General features: G+C 49.3%; 1 protein-coding gene across 2 annotated transcripts; it reads left to right on the top strand.

Annotated features, from left to right (window-relative positions):
- Positions 1-38: 38 nt before the first annotated feature.
- Positions 39-16,443, top strand: RELA (RELA proto-oncogene, NF-kB subunit). Of its 2 annotated transcripts, none has more exons than XM_039366131.1 (11): positions 39-330; positions 5,477-5,518; positions 9,062-9,213; positions 9,544-9,692; positions 9,814-9,905; positions 10,054-10,185; positions 10,875-10,979; positions 12,633-12,845; positions 13,738-13,818; positions 14,463-14,630; positions 15,522-16,443. In XM_039366131.1, exons 1-11 carry the CDS (start codon positions 276-278, stop codon positions 16,115-16,117), a joined length of 1,785 nt encoding a protein of 594 aa, XP_039222065.1. In that variant the 5' UTR covers positions 39-275; the 3' UTR covers positions 16,118-16,443. The 2 variants fall into 2 exon arrangements, with proteins under 2 accessions (XP_039222065.1, XP_039222066.1); XM_039366132.1 differs by having other exon boundaries at positions 40-330; positions 14,463-14,537.
- Positions 16,444-18,290: the final 1,847 nt, after the last annotated feature.

Raw genomic sequence — 18,290 nt, 5'->3', positions numbered from 1 at the left:
CGTGGGCAGGAGGTGGGCGTGGCTTTCCCAGCAGGCGGTCGCGTCACGTGGGCCAGGGTGTTTCCTTTGAGCTGGATACATTGTAGCAGCCGTCGCCGTCGTCGCCGCGGCCTCCGCTCCCTCTGCCCGACGCCGGCCCAGAGAACCGGGCCAGAGCCCCGGCCCGTCTTCCCGGGCCTCGGGGAAGCGCCGGCCTGGCGTCGAGGGGGGCTCCGGGCCCTCCGAGCCGCTGCTGCGTGGCTGCCGAAGGCCTCTGGGCCCCTCCCGCGCCCGCCATGGGGGACCCCCTGCCCCAGATGCCGCCTGCGCTGCCTTCCACCACCATGGAGGGTGAGTGAGCCCCCCCCGGACTCCCCCCTCTGTCCCCCCCTTAGAGTCCCGCCTTTCCCCCTCCCTCAGAGGCCCCCCATTCCTCCCTCGGACTCTCCCCCTCTCTGACCCCCCCACATTCCTCCCCTGGAGTCCCCCCCTTTTCTCCCTTCCTCGAAGTCACCCCATTTCTCCCTCGGGCTCTCCCCCTCTCTGTCCCCCCCACATCCCTCCCCCTGGAGTCCCCCCATTTCCCCCTCTCCCTCGGGGTTTCCCCTCTCTGTCCCCCAACATCCCTCCCCCTGGAGTCCCCCCTTTGCCCCCCCCTCAGAGTCCCCCCATTTCCCCCTCTGTCCCCCCCGTACCCCCACATTCCTTCCTTTGGATTCCCCCCCTCTGTTTCCCACCTTTTCCCCCCTCCTCCCCCTCTCTATGCCCCCCATCTCTCCCTTTGGGGCTTTGCCCCTCCCACCCAGGCACTTGTGTCTGAGCTGGAGGGGACCCCCTTCTCCTTTTAGCCCCTCTCCCCATACCTTGTTTTCTCCCCTCCCTTGATGGAGGGAGGGAATCAGACCTCCCCCCCCAAAAAAAGAGGGCCTGCCTGTTCTGCAGTTTGGATGAGGCCTTAACTTGTTACAGTCCCCCCCCCCCTTTGTTCTTTACACCAGAGAAAGTGTCTTGCTGGCTTCCATTTATTTATTTAGAAATTCTGACCCCCCTTCCCCCAAAAATTGCCCCCTTTCACTTTCTCCCTCATTTATATTCCTCCTTTTTGCCCCCCCTCCTTTATTTCCCCCCCCCTCAGGAAATGATGAGATGAATGGGCAGGTTCATTATCACCATCACACACAAACACACACACGTACACATCACTTAGGACCATAATTGGGGCTAGAATTTCTGATGCTAAGCAAGGCAATTGTCAAGAGGGTCCCACTGGATTTTACAACCTTTTTTGGGGAGGGGGCTGTACTATGGTTGTTAAGTGGATCATGGGGGTCTTTGAGTGAGTCTGCCATTCCCCCCCCCCCCCGTTGATGTTGCTTGTCAAATTGGGCTGGGAAGGTCTGCAAAAGACCATCACACAACTCCTGGGGTGCTGCAACTGTTGTAAACGAATTGTGGGTTTTCTGGGGGATGTAAAGAAAGACCAGGCAGGGACCCCATGAGACCATCTGGAAGGGTCTCTTGATTCGCCCTGACCTTTGCAATCGCTTCAAAAGATTATCTTGCCATCCTAATCTGGGTTCTTTGTGCTTAACTGAGGCTGTGCAGGTGCGTTGGGAAACTGCAAATCCCAGAATTCCTAGGAGGGGGAAAAAAATGGGAACAGCAGCTAGGAATTGTGGGAATTCTCCATTCCAGACTGTTCCGTTTTTTCCTAGAAGGCGGTTTTACAACACTCAAGTTCTTATTTTAACTCGGCCTTTTGTGCCTCTTTGAAAAGCAGCACTTGAAAAAATGTTAACAATATCCTCAAATCAAGCTTGAGTGATTTACACACCCACAAAACACAACACATGCCTCCTCGCTTTAACCCATTTAGTGTCTGCCTTTAAAAAATGCACCAGATGTGTGGCTTCTTGGGGGGGGAAAATCATCTGACAGGTTGCATTTTGAAAGATTCTGACTTTACCGGTACTTAGCTATTTCCTTGTTTGAATCTCTTGTGTTTTTTTTTTCACTTTGGGGGGACTGTTTCAATGGGTTTTTAAGCTGCTGGCTCTTGAGCAAATGGGTGAATAAAAGCATGGAGCCAAAATTTTTATTCCTGATTTTTTATTTAGGAATTTCATTATTCCGCGAAGTTGTGCTCTGATTTTCTCTTATTTTTTTAAGCAGGGATGTTTACATATCTACAGCATATATCAATATATTTATATGTGTATATCGATATATTTATTTATATGACACACATGCATTTATTTATATGACACACATGCATTTATGGTCTATACATGTATATGTGCGTGTAAAAGGGGTATGTGTATCTTTATATCTATCTAAAGTGTTCTTCGTGTAAATCACCTATCGTCACAGATAGACTGTGGCTGACCTTGGAGGTTCTACTCCTCCCAAGGCCTGTGTGAGGTCTGAGGGTTGTGACTTCATACGTGTGTGCAAATAAGTGTGATTTTGTTCTTTTTCTCCTTTTGTGCTGTGTCTCTCGGTAACTTTAGGACCATGCCTAAAGAAGTTGGAACATGTTTGTTTAGTTAATTCAGAGGCTACCTGAATTCTCAGTGACTTTGGATACCTTAAAATAATTCAAGAAAAACAATAGTTTAAAATATAATGAACATTATCTGTAGGTCCATATTTATAAAATTACAGTAGCAATCTTGTCCCATTTTTTTCCCATCAGCCAGCATTCATGATTCTTTAATTCGTTTTGTACTGTTGACTACACAACTGCCACTAAAATCCATGTAAAATAATAATACTAGCAATAATAATAAATTAAACATGCTGCTTGACTCTCAATGATTCCGTGCCAAAATTCAACAATATCGAGGAATTTAAATGATAATGCTGTCCTCCGAACGGATCGCTTTTAATTCCAGATTAAAACAGACGTTTTCGCCCAACGCGCATAAATGCTAAGCTGGTGACTGTAATAAAAAAAATCTATCAAATCTTTTCATCAGTAATAGGGTGAGGCAGGAAATAAAACAAATTGGTAACTAAGTAATATCAAAGTAATGAGCGTGCCATAAATCTCTGCCTAAAAAGTCCACCTTTATGCAAAATCAAGAAGATAGAAAAGAGATGAAAAGAAAATAGTTTTGCACACAGACTGGGAGGCTTTGGAAGTATACTAGTCCTCAAGTTACAGCCCCAACGGAGACGACAATGTCTGCTGAAATTTCACAACTCAAAGGAGCTATGGGGAATGGGTGTTGCTGCTTAAACGTGGATTAGGACATGGGGAACTGGGAAGAACATGGAGCTGGGAGAAAAGCAAATGAGTTGCTCAAAATTAAGATGTCAACATCCCCTAGTTTGTTTTGGAAGCTGGTGACTTCGAACCAGGTTGGGATGTTAAGTTTCCAGGATTTCCAGGACCTGGAGAGGAAAAGGGCTACACGGGTCGTGACCCCCTTGGGTCATTCGTCCCCAGTTGCTAAAAAGAGAAGGACAGAAGTCAACTTGCAAAAGGATAAAAAACAATGCTGTTGGGGAGATATTTGACCTGTGTTTAACACTGCTTGATAAAAAGGAAGAAGCCCTGATTCTCTTCCCTGGCTCCATTGCAAAGAGATCCGACGTTCCTCCGGGTTTCTGTTGCTAGAAATTGAGATGCAAAAGACTGAATGAAAAAAAAAAGTGGTTTTTTTTGGGGGGGGGGGGGTTGAGGAATCCGGTTCCAGAGCTCTAGCTTGACTTTAATGCTGGAACCTGCTTGCTGACAGAAGCCAACATTTTGATAAAGAATCCAATTCTGATTGTTTAACATACTCACCTATGCTTGGATGGGGTGAAAAACCTCAGCAGAATATCTTCTCCATCTTCATTTCCACGTTAAGGTCGTCTTCTCAGTCTTCTGAACCAATCCCAGAGCTTTTAAGATGGGTGGACTTCAACTCCCAGAATTCCCCAGCCAGCCTGCTTTAAATGGATGGAGTTCAACTCCCAGAATTCCCCAGCCAGCCTGCTTTAATAGATGGAGTTCAACTCCCAGAATTCCCCAACTAGCCTGCTTTAAGTGGGTGGACTTCAACTCCCAGAATTCCCCAGCCAGCCTGCTTTAATAGATGGAGTTCAACTCCCAGAATTCCCCAACTAGCCTGCTTTAAGTGGGTGGACTTCAACTCCCAGAATTCCCCAGCCAGCCTGCTTCAACTCCCAGAATTCCCCAGCCAGCCTGCTTTAATAGATGGAGTTCAACTCCCAGCAACAGCCTGCTTTAAATGGATGGACTTCAACTCCCAGAATTCCCAGCCAACTCTAGATCTTCTGTAGAGTCCATTCAAAGGAGTAAATAAACAAGAGCAAATTTCAAAAGTATTAATTGGGGCAGCAACTTGCTGCAACTCTGGTGGGAAAAAAAAACATTCTTTTAAGACCGTTGAAGTTCTTACGGTTGATTATTTCCCTTCACCTCTGACCCTGGCTTGTCAGTCTGTGAAATATTTGAAAGCGACATTTTTTCTCCGACTTCCTCCTTTTTCGGCTCAGCAACAACGTCTCTGCTTCTCTTTTCAAAATCCCCTTTTTCAGTGGTCTGCACAGGTAGTCCTTGACGTAGCAAGCCCTGTTGCTAAGCAAGGCAGCCATTAAGTACATTTTGCCCTGTTTTATGACCTTTCTGCCATTGTCGTTAAGCAAATCACTGGGGTTGTTAAGCGAGGCACGGGGTTTTTAAACGAATCTAGCTTTCCCCCCATTGACTTTGCTTACCGGAAGCTAACTGGGACGGTTGCACATGACCATGTGACCCCAGGATGCTTCCAAATTTGGATCACATAACTGTGGGATGCTGTTGTGATGGTTGTATGTGTGAAAAACGGTCCTAAGTCACTTTTTTCAGTGCTGTTGTTAACGTCAAGTCACTAAACAAAGGGTTGTATGTCAAGGGTGACCTGAAACGGGGCAGAGGGAATGGATTTTATGGCTAAAAGCAAAAAAAAAAAAAAAAGCTGATTTTTTTTTCCCCTGCAAACGTTCTGACAATACCTAAACCCAGGTTGAGAAATGCAATGGTTGCTAGCTGTGAAAAAAAACAATAATGGAGCGATAGTTTGTCTCGGTAAAAGGTATTCCTGCATTCCAGGTGTCTACCAGAATCTTTTCAACCATGAGGACTAGCGTCCTTCTTTATTTCTTTCATTTATTATCCCCTCAGACTTGTTGAAATCTGGCTGAGGAATAACCCTCTCTGGACTCATGGAAAGCTCCATATTTAATACCGTTCATGGTGGCTTGGGATTTGCAAACCCAGTAATGCTGGCTTAATTCAACCAATGATGGTTTAAATAAAGATTGCATTTAAACTGCCCAGAGGTTGCTGGGGAAAGCTCACAATCTGTGAATTAAGAAGGAGGAGGGTGGAGGAGGAAAGTAGCTAGGCCCCTGCTGATTGGACCTCCATTGAATTTAAATTTAAAGTGTGGCAAAACCAAAACATAAAAAAAAACACTATTATTTTCCCCTTTGTTTCTTTCAGATCTTCTTCCTCTGCTTTTTCCAACAAGCTGGAGTCTTCATGGTAAGTTGCACATCCCAACGGTTCTGTTAAATAATAATAATTAAAAAAAACCCTTCTCCAAATAATGCCTATGCATTATCCAATCCATATAAAGACATCTTGAAATGTCAGTCACCACAAGCAATTGACAGGAAATACTGAATTTTTGGAAGGGTTTTAATGTGGCTCGATGGGATTGTGATTTTTCCTGTTGGGAGGGGCCCCTTGCTAAAAAGCAAACCTCCGGGAATTTAAAACTTGTGCCTAGATTGATTTTGATCTTTTACATCTATTTATGATAGGGTTTTTTGTGGACGGCATTGGAACAAATGATATAATTTGATTATTTTTAATAATAATGTTTTTGTGTTTACATTCTTGCTGATAGGACACAGCCGCAAATGTTTCATTGCATTTCTAGTTTTGGAAAAATGTGCAGTTGTTGCGTAATTCTGACATTTGCATAATTGTAAATAAATGATAGTTTAACCCAGGGTAAAGTTGGCTTCGGGGTTTGATGGCAATTCAGAACATGTTCAGTGGGGATATTAGAACTCAATTGTAGTGGTGGGAGGAAATTAAATAGAAGTTTAATTAAATAGAAAAGAAAGCAATGTTTTGGAGCTAATCAATGTTTTAAAACGGGTGGGGGAATTACACCCCCCCTTATGACCTGTGGACTTCAACTCCCAGAATTCCTGAGCCCCGACTTAACGACCACAATTGAGCCCAAACGTTCCGTTGCTAAGTGAGACCGTTGTTCATTGAGCTTTGGCCCATTTTACGACTTTTCTTGCCCCAGTTGTTAATGGAATCACCGCAGTTGTTAAGTTAATAACTCGGTTGTTAAGTGAAACCAACTTCCCCCTTGACTTTGCTTGTCTGAAGGTCGCAAAAGGGGATCACCTGACACTGCGACCGTCATAAATATGAGTCAGTGGCCAAGCGTCTGAATTTTGAGCACGTGACCGCGGGGAGGCTGTAACGGTCGTAAGTGTGAACAATGGTCACTGTTTCAGGGCCGTCGTAACTTTGAACGGTCACTAAGTTGAGGGAGTTGAAGTCCCCATCTTAAAGCAAGCTGACTGGGGGATTCTGGGAGTTGAAGCCCACTCCTCTTAAAGCAAGCTGACTGGGGGATTCTGGGAGTTGGTCCACTTATTTTAAAGCAAGCTGACTGGGGGATTCTGGGAGTTGAAGTCCACCCATCTTAAAGCAAGCTGACTGGGGGATTCTGGGAGTTGGTCCACTTATTTTAAAGCAAGCTGACTGGGGGATTTTGGGAGCTGGTCCACTTATTTTAAAGCATGCTGGCTGGGGGATTCTGGGAGTTGAAGCCCACCCCTCTTAAAGCAAGCTGGTGGAAGAATTCTGGGAATTGAAGTCCGCCCATCTTAAAGCAAGCTGACTGGGGGATTCTGGGAATTGAAGTCCACCCTCTTAAAGCAAGCTGGTGGGAAACTTCTGGGAGTTGAAGTCCACCCAATCTTAAAACCATGCCGGCTGGGGTATTCTGGGAGTTGAAGTCCACCCCTCTTAAAGCATGCTGGCTGGGGAATTCTGGGAGTGGAAGTCCACCCACCTTAGCGTCGACCAGGTTGCAAAACACTGGTTTTACAGTAGTCCCATCCCCTGCCTGGAAGGGGGAAGAAAGCCAATTAAATCCTCTTTCAGACGTGACTTACTTAATCCAAGCTCTGCTTACAAAGAGATGGAGAAGCCGCCGGTTCTTTCACTGTCGCGGGCAGGGGAGGAATCTCCTTGCCAGGAAGTGTTTTGTGCCTCTCTCATTCATGACCATCGGTTGTAGATTCAGCCAGCTTCGGGGATTTCCCTTTGTGGAGATTGCTTTTGAGTGTTTCTCTTTTTTTTGTTTGTTTGTTTCTTCGGCCAGGTGATTCAATGCTTCCTTTTTCTCTTTTGGCTTCCAAACAATGCAAAGAGGAGGAGAGCTGGCTGCATAGGGCAGCCAGACCAGGCCTTGAGCTGGTGATTTAGCGGCAGGTTATTCAAGAGAGGCCAAAAAAAAAAAAAAATTCCAATATTGCTCAAAGTTGGGATTTAGGAAATCCCCCGTTGTCAAGCAGGAGGCAAGGCCTGGCCTGCTAAGAAAATTGTGCCATTGTGTACTATCTGGAGAAGGACACTGGAGGAGGCCTCTTGCAAACCAGAGTGGTTTTTTTTTTTAAATCTCTTAGGGGAAATTTGTTCTTTGGGTTTGTTTTTCTTTCTCCATTTTCTCCCCTCCCTCCCAATTTTTACCTACCTCCTCCTGGGGGGATGGGGGGAATCAGAGGCACTGATTTCAACTCAATCATTGTGATTGATTTGATTTGTGATGGAATAGACACTCCGCTGGTATATGGGAATGCGGTACAAGTTGTCCTTGACTTAACAGGCACAATCGGAAGCAGCAGCGTTTCTGTTGCTAAGTAAGGTGGTTGAGTGAATTGCACCCGATTTGACAACCTTTTTTTGCCAACGGTTGCTAAGCGGATCGCTGTAGTTATTAAATGAATCATGCAGTGTGCTGGCCTGGGAAAGGGGTTGTCTCCTACAATATTAATCCTTCCTTCCTTCCACCCTCCATCCCCATTTCCTTTCTTCCTTCCTTTCTCCCCATCTCCTTCCTTCCTTCCTTCCCCATCTCCTTCCTTCCTTTCTTCCTTCCTCATCTCCTTTCTTCCTTCCCCATCTCCTTCCCTTTTCTTCCTTCCCCATCTCCTTCCTTTCTTCCCCATCTCCTTCCTTTCTTCCCCATCTCCTTCCTTTCTTCCTTCCTTCCTCATCTCCTTTCTTCCTTCCCCATCTCCTTCCTTTCTTTCTTCCTTCCCCATCTCCTTCCTTTCTTCCTTTCTTCCTTTATTCCCCATCTCCTTCCTTCCTTTCTTCCTTCCCCATCTCCTTCCTTTCTTCCTTCCCCATTCCTTCCTTCCTTTCTTCCTTCCTCATCTCCTTTCTTCCTTCCCCATCTCCTTCCTTTTTCTTCCTTCCCATCTCCTTCCTTTCTTCCTTTATTCCCCATCTCCTTCCTTCCTTCCTCATCTCCTTTCTTCCCCATCTCCTTCCTTTCTTCCTTCCTTCCTCATCTCCTTTCTTCCTTCTCCATCTCCTTCCTTTCTTTCTTCCTTCCCCATCTCCTTCCTTTCTTCCTTTCCCATCTCCTTCCTTTCTTCCTTTATTCCCCACCTCCTTCCTTTCTTCCTTCCCCATTCCTTCCTTCCTTTCTTCCTTCCTCATCTCCTTTCTTCCTTCCCATCTCCTTCCTTCCTTCCTTTCTATTCTTCTTTGCTTCCTTTTCTTTCTTTTTCTTCCTTCCCTTTCCTTCCTTTTTTCTTCTTTCCCTTCCTTCCTTCCCTCCTTCTCTCTCCCTTTTCCCCGACTTTCTCAATTCTTTTCCTTCCTTTCCTTTTTTCTTTCCTTCTCTCCCTTCTCCCTCTCTCCTTCCTTTTACCTGTTTCTTTTCCCCCTTCCCTTTCTCCCTCCTCCTCTTCCTCCTCTCCCACGCTCTTTTTCTCCTTTCCCTTCTTCTTTTCCTTCTCTCCCTCCTTCCCTCCCTCCAAGAACCCGCTCCCAGCAGCGCCCCCATGGTGGAGATCATCGAGCAGCCCAAACAGCGTGGCATGCGCTTCCGTTACCAGTGCGAGGGCCGCTTGGCCGGCTCCATCCCGGGGGAACGCAGCACCGACACCACCAAGACCCACCCCACCATCAAGGTCAGCCTTCCCTGCTCCTCTTCCCCACCTGCCCAGAAAGACACCCATTTCCCAGAAGCCTTTGCGTCGGGGGGCTTTTAAAACCCAGTCCGGGCCGAGTGAAAACTTACCGGGATGTCATAGCAGGTTTGCCCTATAGATGGGGATGGTGAGCATCCTTCCTGCTATCCAGCTGGGTGGGAAGGTTCCCTCTGGACATGCTCACTCAGGTGGGCAGCCATTTTGCGAAGGCGCCCCCATGAAACCCAACCTTTCCTTCAGGGAGGAGGAGCAACCCTGAGACCCGTTTGCCTGGCCTCCGTCCAAGTCTTTTCCTTCTTGTGCCCCCAGATTCACAACTACCAGGGTCCGGGGAGGGTCCGGATCTCTCTGGTGACAAAGGAAGCCCCCCATCGGCCTCATCCCCACGACCTAGTGGGCAAGGACTGCAAAGAAGGCTACTACGAGGCCGAGTTGTCTCCGGAGCGCTCCATTCACAGGTGCGTCCCCGGGGCTTGGCGCTTCTTTCACGGGAATTGGGAGGTAGAAATTGGAAGGACATCACCTCTTGGTCTCTTTTCCTTTTCCGAGTGGCGCACTCACGCCTGCCTTTGTCCCCAGCTTCCAGAACCTGGGAATCCAGTGCGTGCGGAAACGGGATCTGGAAAAGGCCGTGACCAAGCGGATCGAGACCGGGAACAACCCGTTCAGCGGTAAGGAAGGCTGAGCCATTTGCGTTTGTGTGTGTATGTGTAATTGTGGTAAAAATGTGGAAAACTGTAACCGACCGCTTCATTCTTTAATGGTCTTCTAAATCTCCTGATGGTCTCCTTTCCTTTTTCTCTCCTCTTCCTCCCTCAGTGCCGAAGGAGGAGCTGAAAGATTACGACCTGAATGCGGTCCGACTCTGCTTCCAGGTCTGGATTCGAGATACGGGCACGGGGCACTTGATTCAGCTGCCCCTGGTGGTCTCCCAACCAATCTACGACAACCGTGAGCGATGGCCAAAAGCGGGGGGCGGGGGGGAGGGGAGGGGGACGTCGCTTGGTTTAGGGGAAGAGACTTGAGTGGCAGATCCACCAGCAAGTCATAAGTGTGAGGACCAAGCATAACTCACTTTTATACATTGCTGTTGTCGCTTCGAAGAGCCCCTGAAGGAATGGTTGTAAGCTGAGGACTACCTGTCCTTTAAAAGTGCGTAGAGTCAAGGCCACAGTTTTCCCAGTTGCAATGTACAGCTGTGAAAGTTGGATCATAAGAAAAGCCGAGCGCCAAAGAATGGAGGCCTTTGAACTCTGGTGCTGGAGAAGACTCCTGAGAGTCCCCTGGACTGCAAGGTGATCCAACCGGTCGGTCCTAGAGGAGATCAACCCCGACTGTTCTTTAGAAGGCCAGATCCTGAAGCTGAAACTCAAGTCCTTTGGCCCCCTAATGAGAAGGAAGGACTCACTGGAGAAGAGCCTGATGCTGGGAAAGATGGAGGGCAAGAGAAGAAGGGGACGACAGAGAATGGGGTGGCTGGATGGAGTCACTGAAGCAGCAGGCGTGAGCTTCAAGGGACTCCAGAAGATGGCAGAGGACAGGAAGGCCTGGAGGAACGTTGTCCGTGGGGTCGCGAGAGTTCAGACACGGCTTCGCAACAACAACAACCCGTCCTTTATTTTTTTTTAACCTTTCTGCAGGTGCGCCCAATACAGCCGAGCTGAAAATTTGCCGTGTGAACCGCAATTCAGGGACCTGCGTGGGGGGAGACGAAATCTTCCTTCTCTGCGACAAAGTGCAGAAAGGTAGGCCTTCTCCCGACACCCCTCGGAAACGTTTAAAAGTCCTACGGAGATTCTCCGTCATCCAGGCCACCGTTTTCCCAAAGGTGCTTTTTTGGGGGGGGAGGCCACTGGACTTCCTTTGTCCTTGAAGACGTTTCGCTTCTGATCGAAGGAGCTTCTTCCGGTTCTGACTGAGTGGTGGAGGGTTTCGATTCCTCACAGTCATCTGGCCCTTAGTGTTCCTTCTGAGAGCCGTCGGGGGCCCCTTGGAGGTTTATCTGGGCCCTCGGGGTCACCTGAGTAGTGCAAACGGGTGTGGAACGGTCCTTTCAGCAGTTCCAAGAAGGTCCTACACCAGTGGTTCTCCACCTGTGGGTCGGGACCCCATTTGGGGTCGAACGACCATTTCACGGGGGTCGCCAAACAAGGCTGTCCGCCATTTTTTTCCCCTTTTCTTTGGCCACGCCCTTGGCACCCGGTGATGTATAAGTGGTTGGGGGGTCACCACAACATGGGGAACTGTATTATGGCGTCGCGGCATTAGAAAGGTTGAGAACCACTGCCCTACACCCATCTGCGTTATTTGGCATAGATCAGTGGCGGCAAACCTATGGCACTCGTGCCAGAGGCGGCACTCGGAGCCCTCTCTGGGGGCACGCGCGCCATGCCTCGGAGATGGCAACCGTCCCTCTTCAACCAGCCGCGCGCTAACTCACCGAGGTCCCACGTGGCCGGATGCATCCCAGCACGGCTGGTTTCCCTCCCCCCTCCCCTCCCTCCTGTCCTCACATGCTCTTCTTTTCCCGGGCACGACCCACTGCATCCCCTCCTCAGCTATTGGCCAGCCGTCGAGCTCAGAGGCAGCTTCTCTGAATTGCTGGCAGCGGGCTGCAGAGCCCTAGAGTGTGCCGGTTGAGAGGCCGGCAGGCTGTGGCTGCTGACGGATACCGTCGGCCCCCATGCGCTCGCTGGCCTCTGTGTGCGGGGGCCGACGGTGTCAGCCTCCCCGGCCCCTGCATCGCCTTGCCCTGTGACAATAGCACCCCCGCCCCACCTCGCCTCCCCACCGCAGGATGAGCCTCTTTCCCACTGTCCCACCCACCAGAGACCCCCTGGATCTCCCCCAACCGTGTCCGGCCCCCACAGGCGTCCCTGCCCACCAGCAACATCGAGGTGACCACGCCCACCTTGGCCACCCCCACCCATTCTGCCATGACCACCACAGCCACGCCCACCTGGCCCCCAGCGACAAATAAGTGGTTTTGGGGTTGCAGTTTGGGCACTCGGTCTCTAAACGGTGCACCATCACTGGCGTAGGTAAACCTCCGAGTGGCCTCAACAATGCTCAGAGGGAGTACTAAGGACCAGATGACTGCGAGGAATATAGATCCTTCCACCCTCCACCATTCAGTCAGAACTGGAAGAAGCTCCTTCGACGAGAAGCGAAACGCCTTCAAGGAAAAACGAAGAAAGCCCAGTTGCCTTTCGGGGGGGGGGGGAACCACTTTTGGGAACTTCCAGAATGTGGGTTTTATTTATTGCCCATTTTCTCTCTCCCGAGCGTGTTTATTTTCCGACGCCCGGCATCATGTTTTGAAAGCGGTTGGTCAGTCCGGGGAGAGGCGCGTCCTCCCTTCCATTGCTTCTCCACCTCTCTGCTTCTCTTTCCTCCAGAGGACATCGAAGTCCGCTTTTTCAAGGATTCCTGGGAAGCCAAAGGCTCCTTCTCGCAGGCCGACGTCCACCGGCAAGTGGCCATTGTCTTCAAGACCCCGCCCTACGCGGACCAGGCCATCCGCGAACCCGTGACGGTCCAGATGCAGCTGCACCGTCCCTCCGACAAGGAAGTTAGTGGCTCCATGGAATTCCGTTATCTCCCGGACGAAGGTATCCGTTCGTTAAAATGTTTACTTGCTGTTGGGAAGATCAGGGGAAAATCTCTCTAGTCTGTTGCCAGCTTGGGTGGGTGGGGGGAATATTACAGCTGTGTCATAGGAGGAGTGTGTAAACTGGGCGCAATCCATTCAGAGGTATATTTTGGCATATTCTTGGCTTATCGGCGAGCATATATATAGTAGGTTGTTGACCCTTTGAGTGTCTACTGAGTGCAGGATAATTATGGGAAATCTTTTCTATCCATAAAAAATAAGTTGGTTTAGTAGTTATGGAAACCAGAAGCTGTGAATTCTAGTTCCATCTTAGGCATGGAAGTCAGTTCTGTCCCTTTGGGCTAATCACCGGGAGACGGTGAGTTCTAGTCCCATCTTAGGTCTGAAAGCCAGTTAATTGAGGGCCAATCACCAGGAGATGGTGAGTTCTAGTCCTGCCTTAGGCATGAAAGCCAGCTGAGTGACCTTGGGCCAATTACCAGGAGATGGTGAGTTCTAGTCCCGCCTTACACATGAAAGCCAATTACCAGGAGATGGTGAGTTCTAGTCCCGCCTTAGACATGAAAGCCAGCTGAGTGATTTAGGGCCAATCACCAGGAGACTGTGAGTTCTAGTCCTGCCTTAGGCATGAAAACCAGCTGGGTGACTTTGGGCCAATCACCAGGAGACGGTGAATTCTAGTCCCATCCCTGGCATGAAAGTCAGCTGGTGGACCTTGGGCCAGCCAGTCTGGGTCTGACCCACCTCACAGGGTTGTTGTCGTTGGGAGAAAAAGAGGAAGGAACATTAGGTGCTTTAAGTCAGTTCTGAAAATAATAAAGGCATAATAAACAAAATAATATCCTAGTCTATCTAAACTGACTCTCCCCCCCACTTCTTCCCTTTGGCAGGCGATTTCCATCGAATCGAGGAGAAGCGCAAAAGAACACTGGGCACGTTCAAGAACTTTGTACAGAAAACACCTTTTGCAGGTAAAAAGTTGGCAACGTTTAAAGAAAGAAAGAGAGAGAAGGGGGGGTCAACTCCATTTGAAAGAGCTAACCTGGGAAGTGGGGAAAGCCTCTTGGATTTGGTTGGGGCTAGGCAGGTGAGGAGGATATCCTTCAGGGGGTTTGGACTACAATGCCCATCAACTCAGACCTGGTCTAGTATGTCAGGCAAATAAAGTCATGGATGGGACCTTGATGAGACGTAAGGATCTCATTGATTTCAGGAGTAATGTGATCAAAAAGGCTGTTATTCTGTTAAAATAAAGGTTTAGAACAGGGATGTCCAACCTCAGCAACTTGTGGACTTCAACTCCCAGAATTCCCCAGCCAGCTGAGTGATTTAGACCAATCGCCAGGGGATGCTGGTGCAGGCTGGGGAATTCTGGGAACTGGAGTCCACCAGTCTGAACAATTGCCAAAGCTGGACACCCCAGGTTTAGAAACAGAGCTAAAAGGAGACAGGAAAACGGAGGCCGTGAAGCAGTCCAGATGTTTGCCCTTTCAGCCCAACTCAAAGGGAACGGTGGTTTTCCTTTCAAAACCACCAAAACAGGCTTATTTTTAAAGGTCAGCATTTCTGAAGCCGACATTCACGGTTTAAGCCCGTTGTTTTCTTTCCTCAACAGTAGGAACCACAGAAGCACAGTCTCCACGCCGCATTGCCGTTCCAAAACACGGAGCAGGCCGGCCTAATACCGGTGGTGAGTTCCACCTCGTTCCCAAATATTTTCGGACACCGCCGAGAGAGGTCTGGAAGGATTCGGAAGACGTTGAAAACCCGCATTTGGGTGGAAGTATGCAACTGTACAAGAGAATATTTGTAGCTAAGGGGTTGAACCGTAGGGTCCCTTGGTGCTCTCTGAAGCTGGGTGGTTTTCTTGCAGACGTTTCATGACCCAACTAGGGAACGTCGTCAGTGTTAGTAGGGAGGGGGCTTTGAGGAAGAAAAGGAAAAAGAGGAGGATTGTGGGGTCCTTGGGGCTCTCTGAGCTGGATTGTTTCCTTGCGGACGTTTCATGACCCAACTAGGGAACATTATCAGTGCTAGGAGGGGCAATCCCCACTCCCTTTTAGCAATGAGAACAATTGATCGGTGGAATGGCTTGCCACCAGAAGTTGTGGGTGCTCCATCGCTGGAGGTTTTTTTAAGAAGAGATTGGACAGCCAATTGTCTGGAATGGTGTAGGGTCTCCTGCATGAGCAGGGGTTGGACTACAAGACCTCCAAGGTCCCTTCCACCTCTTGTTATTCAGTAAGGGTCTCCAGCTTGAGCAGGGGTTGGACTAGAAGACCTCCAAGGTCCCTTCCAACTCTATTATTCTGTATTCTCTTTCTTTCTTTCTTTCTTTCTTTCTTTCTTTCTTTCTTTCTTTTTCTTTCTCTTTCTTTCTTTCTTTCTTTCTTTCTCTTTCTTTCTTTCTTTCCCTCTCTTCCCCCCCCCCTTTCTCTCCTTGCTTGATTCCAGTTCTCTTTTCTTGCTGGGGACGGAAAGACCCAAATGGGCCTGGTTTCCGAGATGGGTCAGTTCTCCGCTTTAGGCACAGTGAGCAAATTTCAGCCGTCGCTCATGTAGGATTCGAAACTCTCCAACAGTCTCCAGTTTTGAAGAAAGCCCCTGTAGCTTCTCATTCGCTTTGACCACAGCCCAAATTCCTAAGTAAGCCATGCTTTGCTTCTTCCTCCAGGCATGCCAGCCTTTCTAGGCGCATCAAGCCAGTCACCTCTGCGCCCGATTCAAAAGCCACAAATCCTGGCTCAGCCTCCTGCTGGCTTCTTTGTCGGGTCCAGCCACTCCACCCCGCCGCCTCCGGCGGCCTCCGCTGCCACCTCCGGCTTCAGCACCGTCAACATGGAGGACCTGTCGTGCCTGGGCGTCTCCCCACAGGCACCGCCCTCCTCCATGGACACCGAAAGCAGCATCGCCGACGCCTTCCTGCACCTCCACTTCGAAGGTGGGGATCCCCTGGGGGGCCTTTTGGATGACGCCCCCTACAGCAGCCTGGAGAGCATCAACACCACCGAGTTCCGGCAGCTGCTCAACGAAGGAGCCGGCCCCATGCCGCTGCCGGGGGACCACCAGGCGACTCTGCTAACCTACCCAGAATCCATCACTCGCTTGGTCAGCCAGCGGAGGGCGGGCGGGGAGCCCGCCGGGGACGGTGGGGGCCCCGCCGGTTCGACCGACAACAGCTTCCTCAATGGCCTCTTGGGGACCCTTCCCACCGAGGACAGCTTTTCGTCCATGGTTGACCTGGATTTGAACTCGATTCTCAACTCGTAAGGATCCCAGAGGTGGCCCGCTTGGTCTGGCTGATTGGAGACTCGCAAGTGCACTCTTCAGCGTACAGGGGCGCGCTTCCGGCTATTCTTGGGGACGTGGTGGGAAGGGTCAGCCTTCAAAGGCGGTGGGGGTGGGCTAGGCCTCTGCAAATTGGATGAGATGTTCTGGGTCACCCCCAAAACCCCCGTATGCCTTCTTTTTGGGGAGCTGAAGACATTTTTTTAAATACTGCGGGTTTAAAAACAAAAGAGGATCCGACTTCTTGTCCCCCGCTTGCCCCTTTTCCTACTCAGCTGGCCCACGTTGCCCCCCCCCCCCTTTTTTTTAAAAAAAAAAAACAACCTTGTAATAATTCCCTTGCCTTTAATGAGGCAGAAATCACCATACAGGCAGTCCTCGGTTTACAACCGTTCGCTTTGGGACCGTCCGAAGTTACAACGGCACTGGGAAAAAAAGTAAACGTATGGCCATTTTTCACATTATGACCGTTGCGGCATTCCCCTAAAGCAGTGATGGCGAACCTACGGCACGGGTGCCAGAGGCAGCACTCAGAGCCCTCTCTGTGGGCACGCGCGTTGTCGCCCCAGTCCTAGGCCTTCAGCTGGGTTTTGTAAAACCTTTTTGCTTTAGGCCTCCGCCGTGTGCAAAAAAAAAAAAAGGTTCAATCAATCAGTCAATTTCAATCTTGCAAAGTTGGAATTGATTGATTGAACTTTTAAGTCCCACTCAGTCTGCTGTTACCACCACAGCCACACCCACCCAATGGGTCACACCCACCCAATGGGCCACATCCACCCGGCACCCGACGATGCCTAAGTGGGTTTTAGGTTGCAGTTTGGGCACTCGGTCTCTAAAAGGTTCTCCATCACTGGCCTAAGGTCACGCGATCCAAGATTTGGGTGCTTGGCACCTGACTCAGAGTTACGACGGTCGTGGTGTCTCCCAGGGCCACGTGATTTCCCCCTTTTGCGACCTTCGGACGAGCAAAGTCGATGGGGAAGCCGAGTTCGCTTCACAGTCGTGTTACTAAGTGAACAACTGGAGTGATCCTTGGCAAGAAAAATGGGACAAAACTCACTTAAGAAATGTTTCACTGAACAGACATTTTGGGCTCAACTGTGGTCATAAGTTGAGGACTACCTGTATAGGACTGACACAATGCCCGTTGTTTTTGGCAAGGCACGGGAACTTTGATCGGGGTGCCTTTTTGTACACAGACTCGTTTTGCGCCTTAAAAATGCTGTCGCAGCTTTTCTGACGGGCCGAACTAAATGCTGGAATCTCCCCCCAGAGCGGGATGTGATGTTTTTAAACAAAGGCACAAGAATCCTGAAATGGTCCTTGTTGGGCTTTGCAACTGTGTGTTGGGAGGAGCAGGCCTGCTTGATTGTGTGTTCCTTAGATCAGCCACAAGACTAGAGCAGACAATGGAAGAGGACACAGAAGGAACGGCTGGCTGATGTTCAGGCACCCTAAAAAAAATTAAAGGGACTTCGTTCACGTAATAATGCACTGAGTTCGATTAACGGGAATCTGGCTTTGTAGAAGTGTCAACGCTTCTACTAACCGTGCTGGCTGGGTGAACACAACACCCGAAGCCTCAAAATATCTGAGGTATAGAGGGCGTTGTGTGAATGCAGCTGGCACCCCAAAAGGATAAGCGGCTTTTTTTTTTTCCTGCCTGCTTTCTGGCTTGAGCAAAAACCCAGTTAGGAGAGTGGCAAAGTTCGTCCGTTTAAGCCAAATGGAGAGGAACAACCTACACCTCCCCTTCGTTGTGTGGATTCTGATGGCATCCCACACACCACTCCTGCAGGGTGCAAAGAAGGGAGCTGCATCACAACCCTGCTGCCTTATTTCTTTTTGTACTATGCAACTATTCTTTTTTTTTAAAGCGGGAGTGGATGTTTAAAACATAGTTAACCTGCTGTTACTTTAATGCGTTTCTTTGTTTGTTTGTTTTGGTAATGTAAATTGACCGTACTCGTTTTGTTTTCTCCTCACTGTAGCAGGTTCTAATAAACTAAAGCCTCAGCACTGCTGTGTAGTAAGGTGTGTGTTTTGGGGGTTCTCCAAGGTTTTACAGGTAGTTCTTGATTGACAACGGTTAGTTCAGTGGCCGGAATGACAAGAACACTGACAAAAGTGAGTTAAGACTGTTACACTTACAACC

Source organism: Crotalus tigris, unplaced genomic scaffold, assembly GCF_016545835.1.
Source record: "Crotalus tigris isolate CLP2741 ecotype Arizona unplaced genomic scaffold, ASM1654583v1 scf7180000020245.1906669, whole genome shotgun sequence".
Classification (NCBI taxonomy): domain Eukaryota; kingdom Metazoa; phylum Chordata; class Lepidosauria; order Squamata; family Viperidae; genus Crotalus; species Crotalus tigris.
Note: the sequence above shows the minus strand (reverse complement) of the source record. Positions and strands in the feature narration are given on the sequence as shown.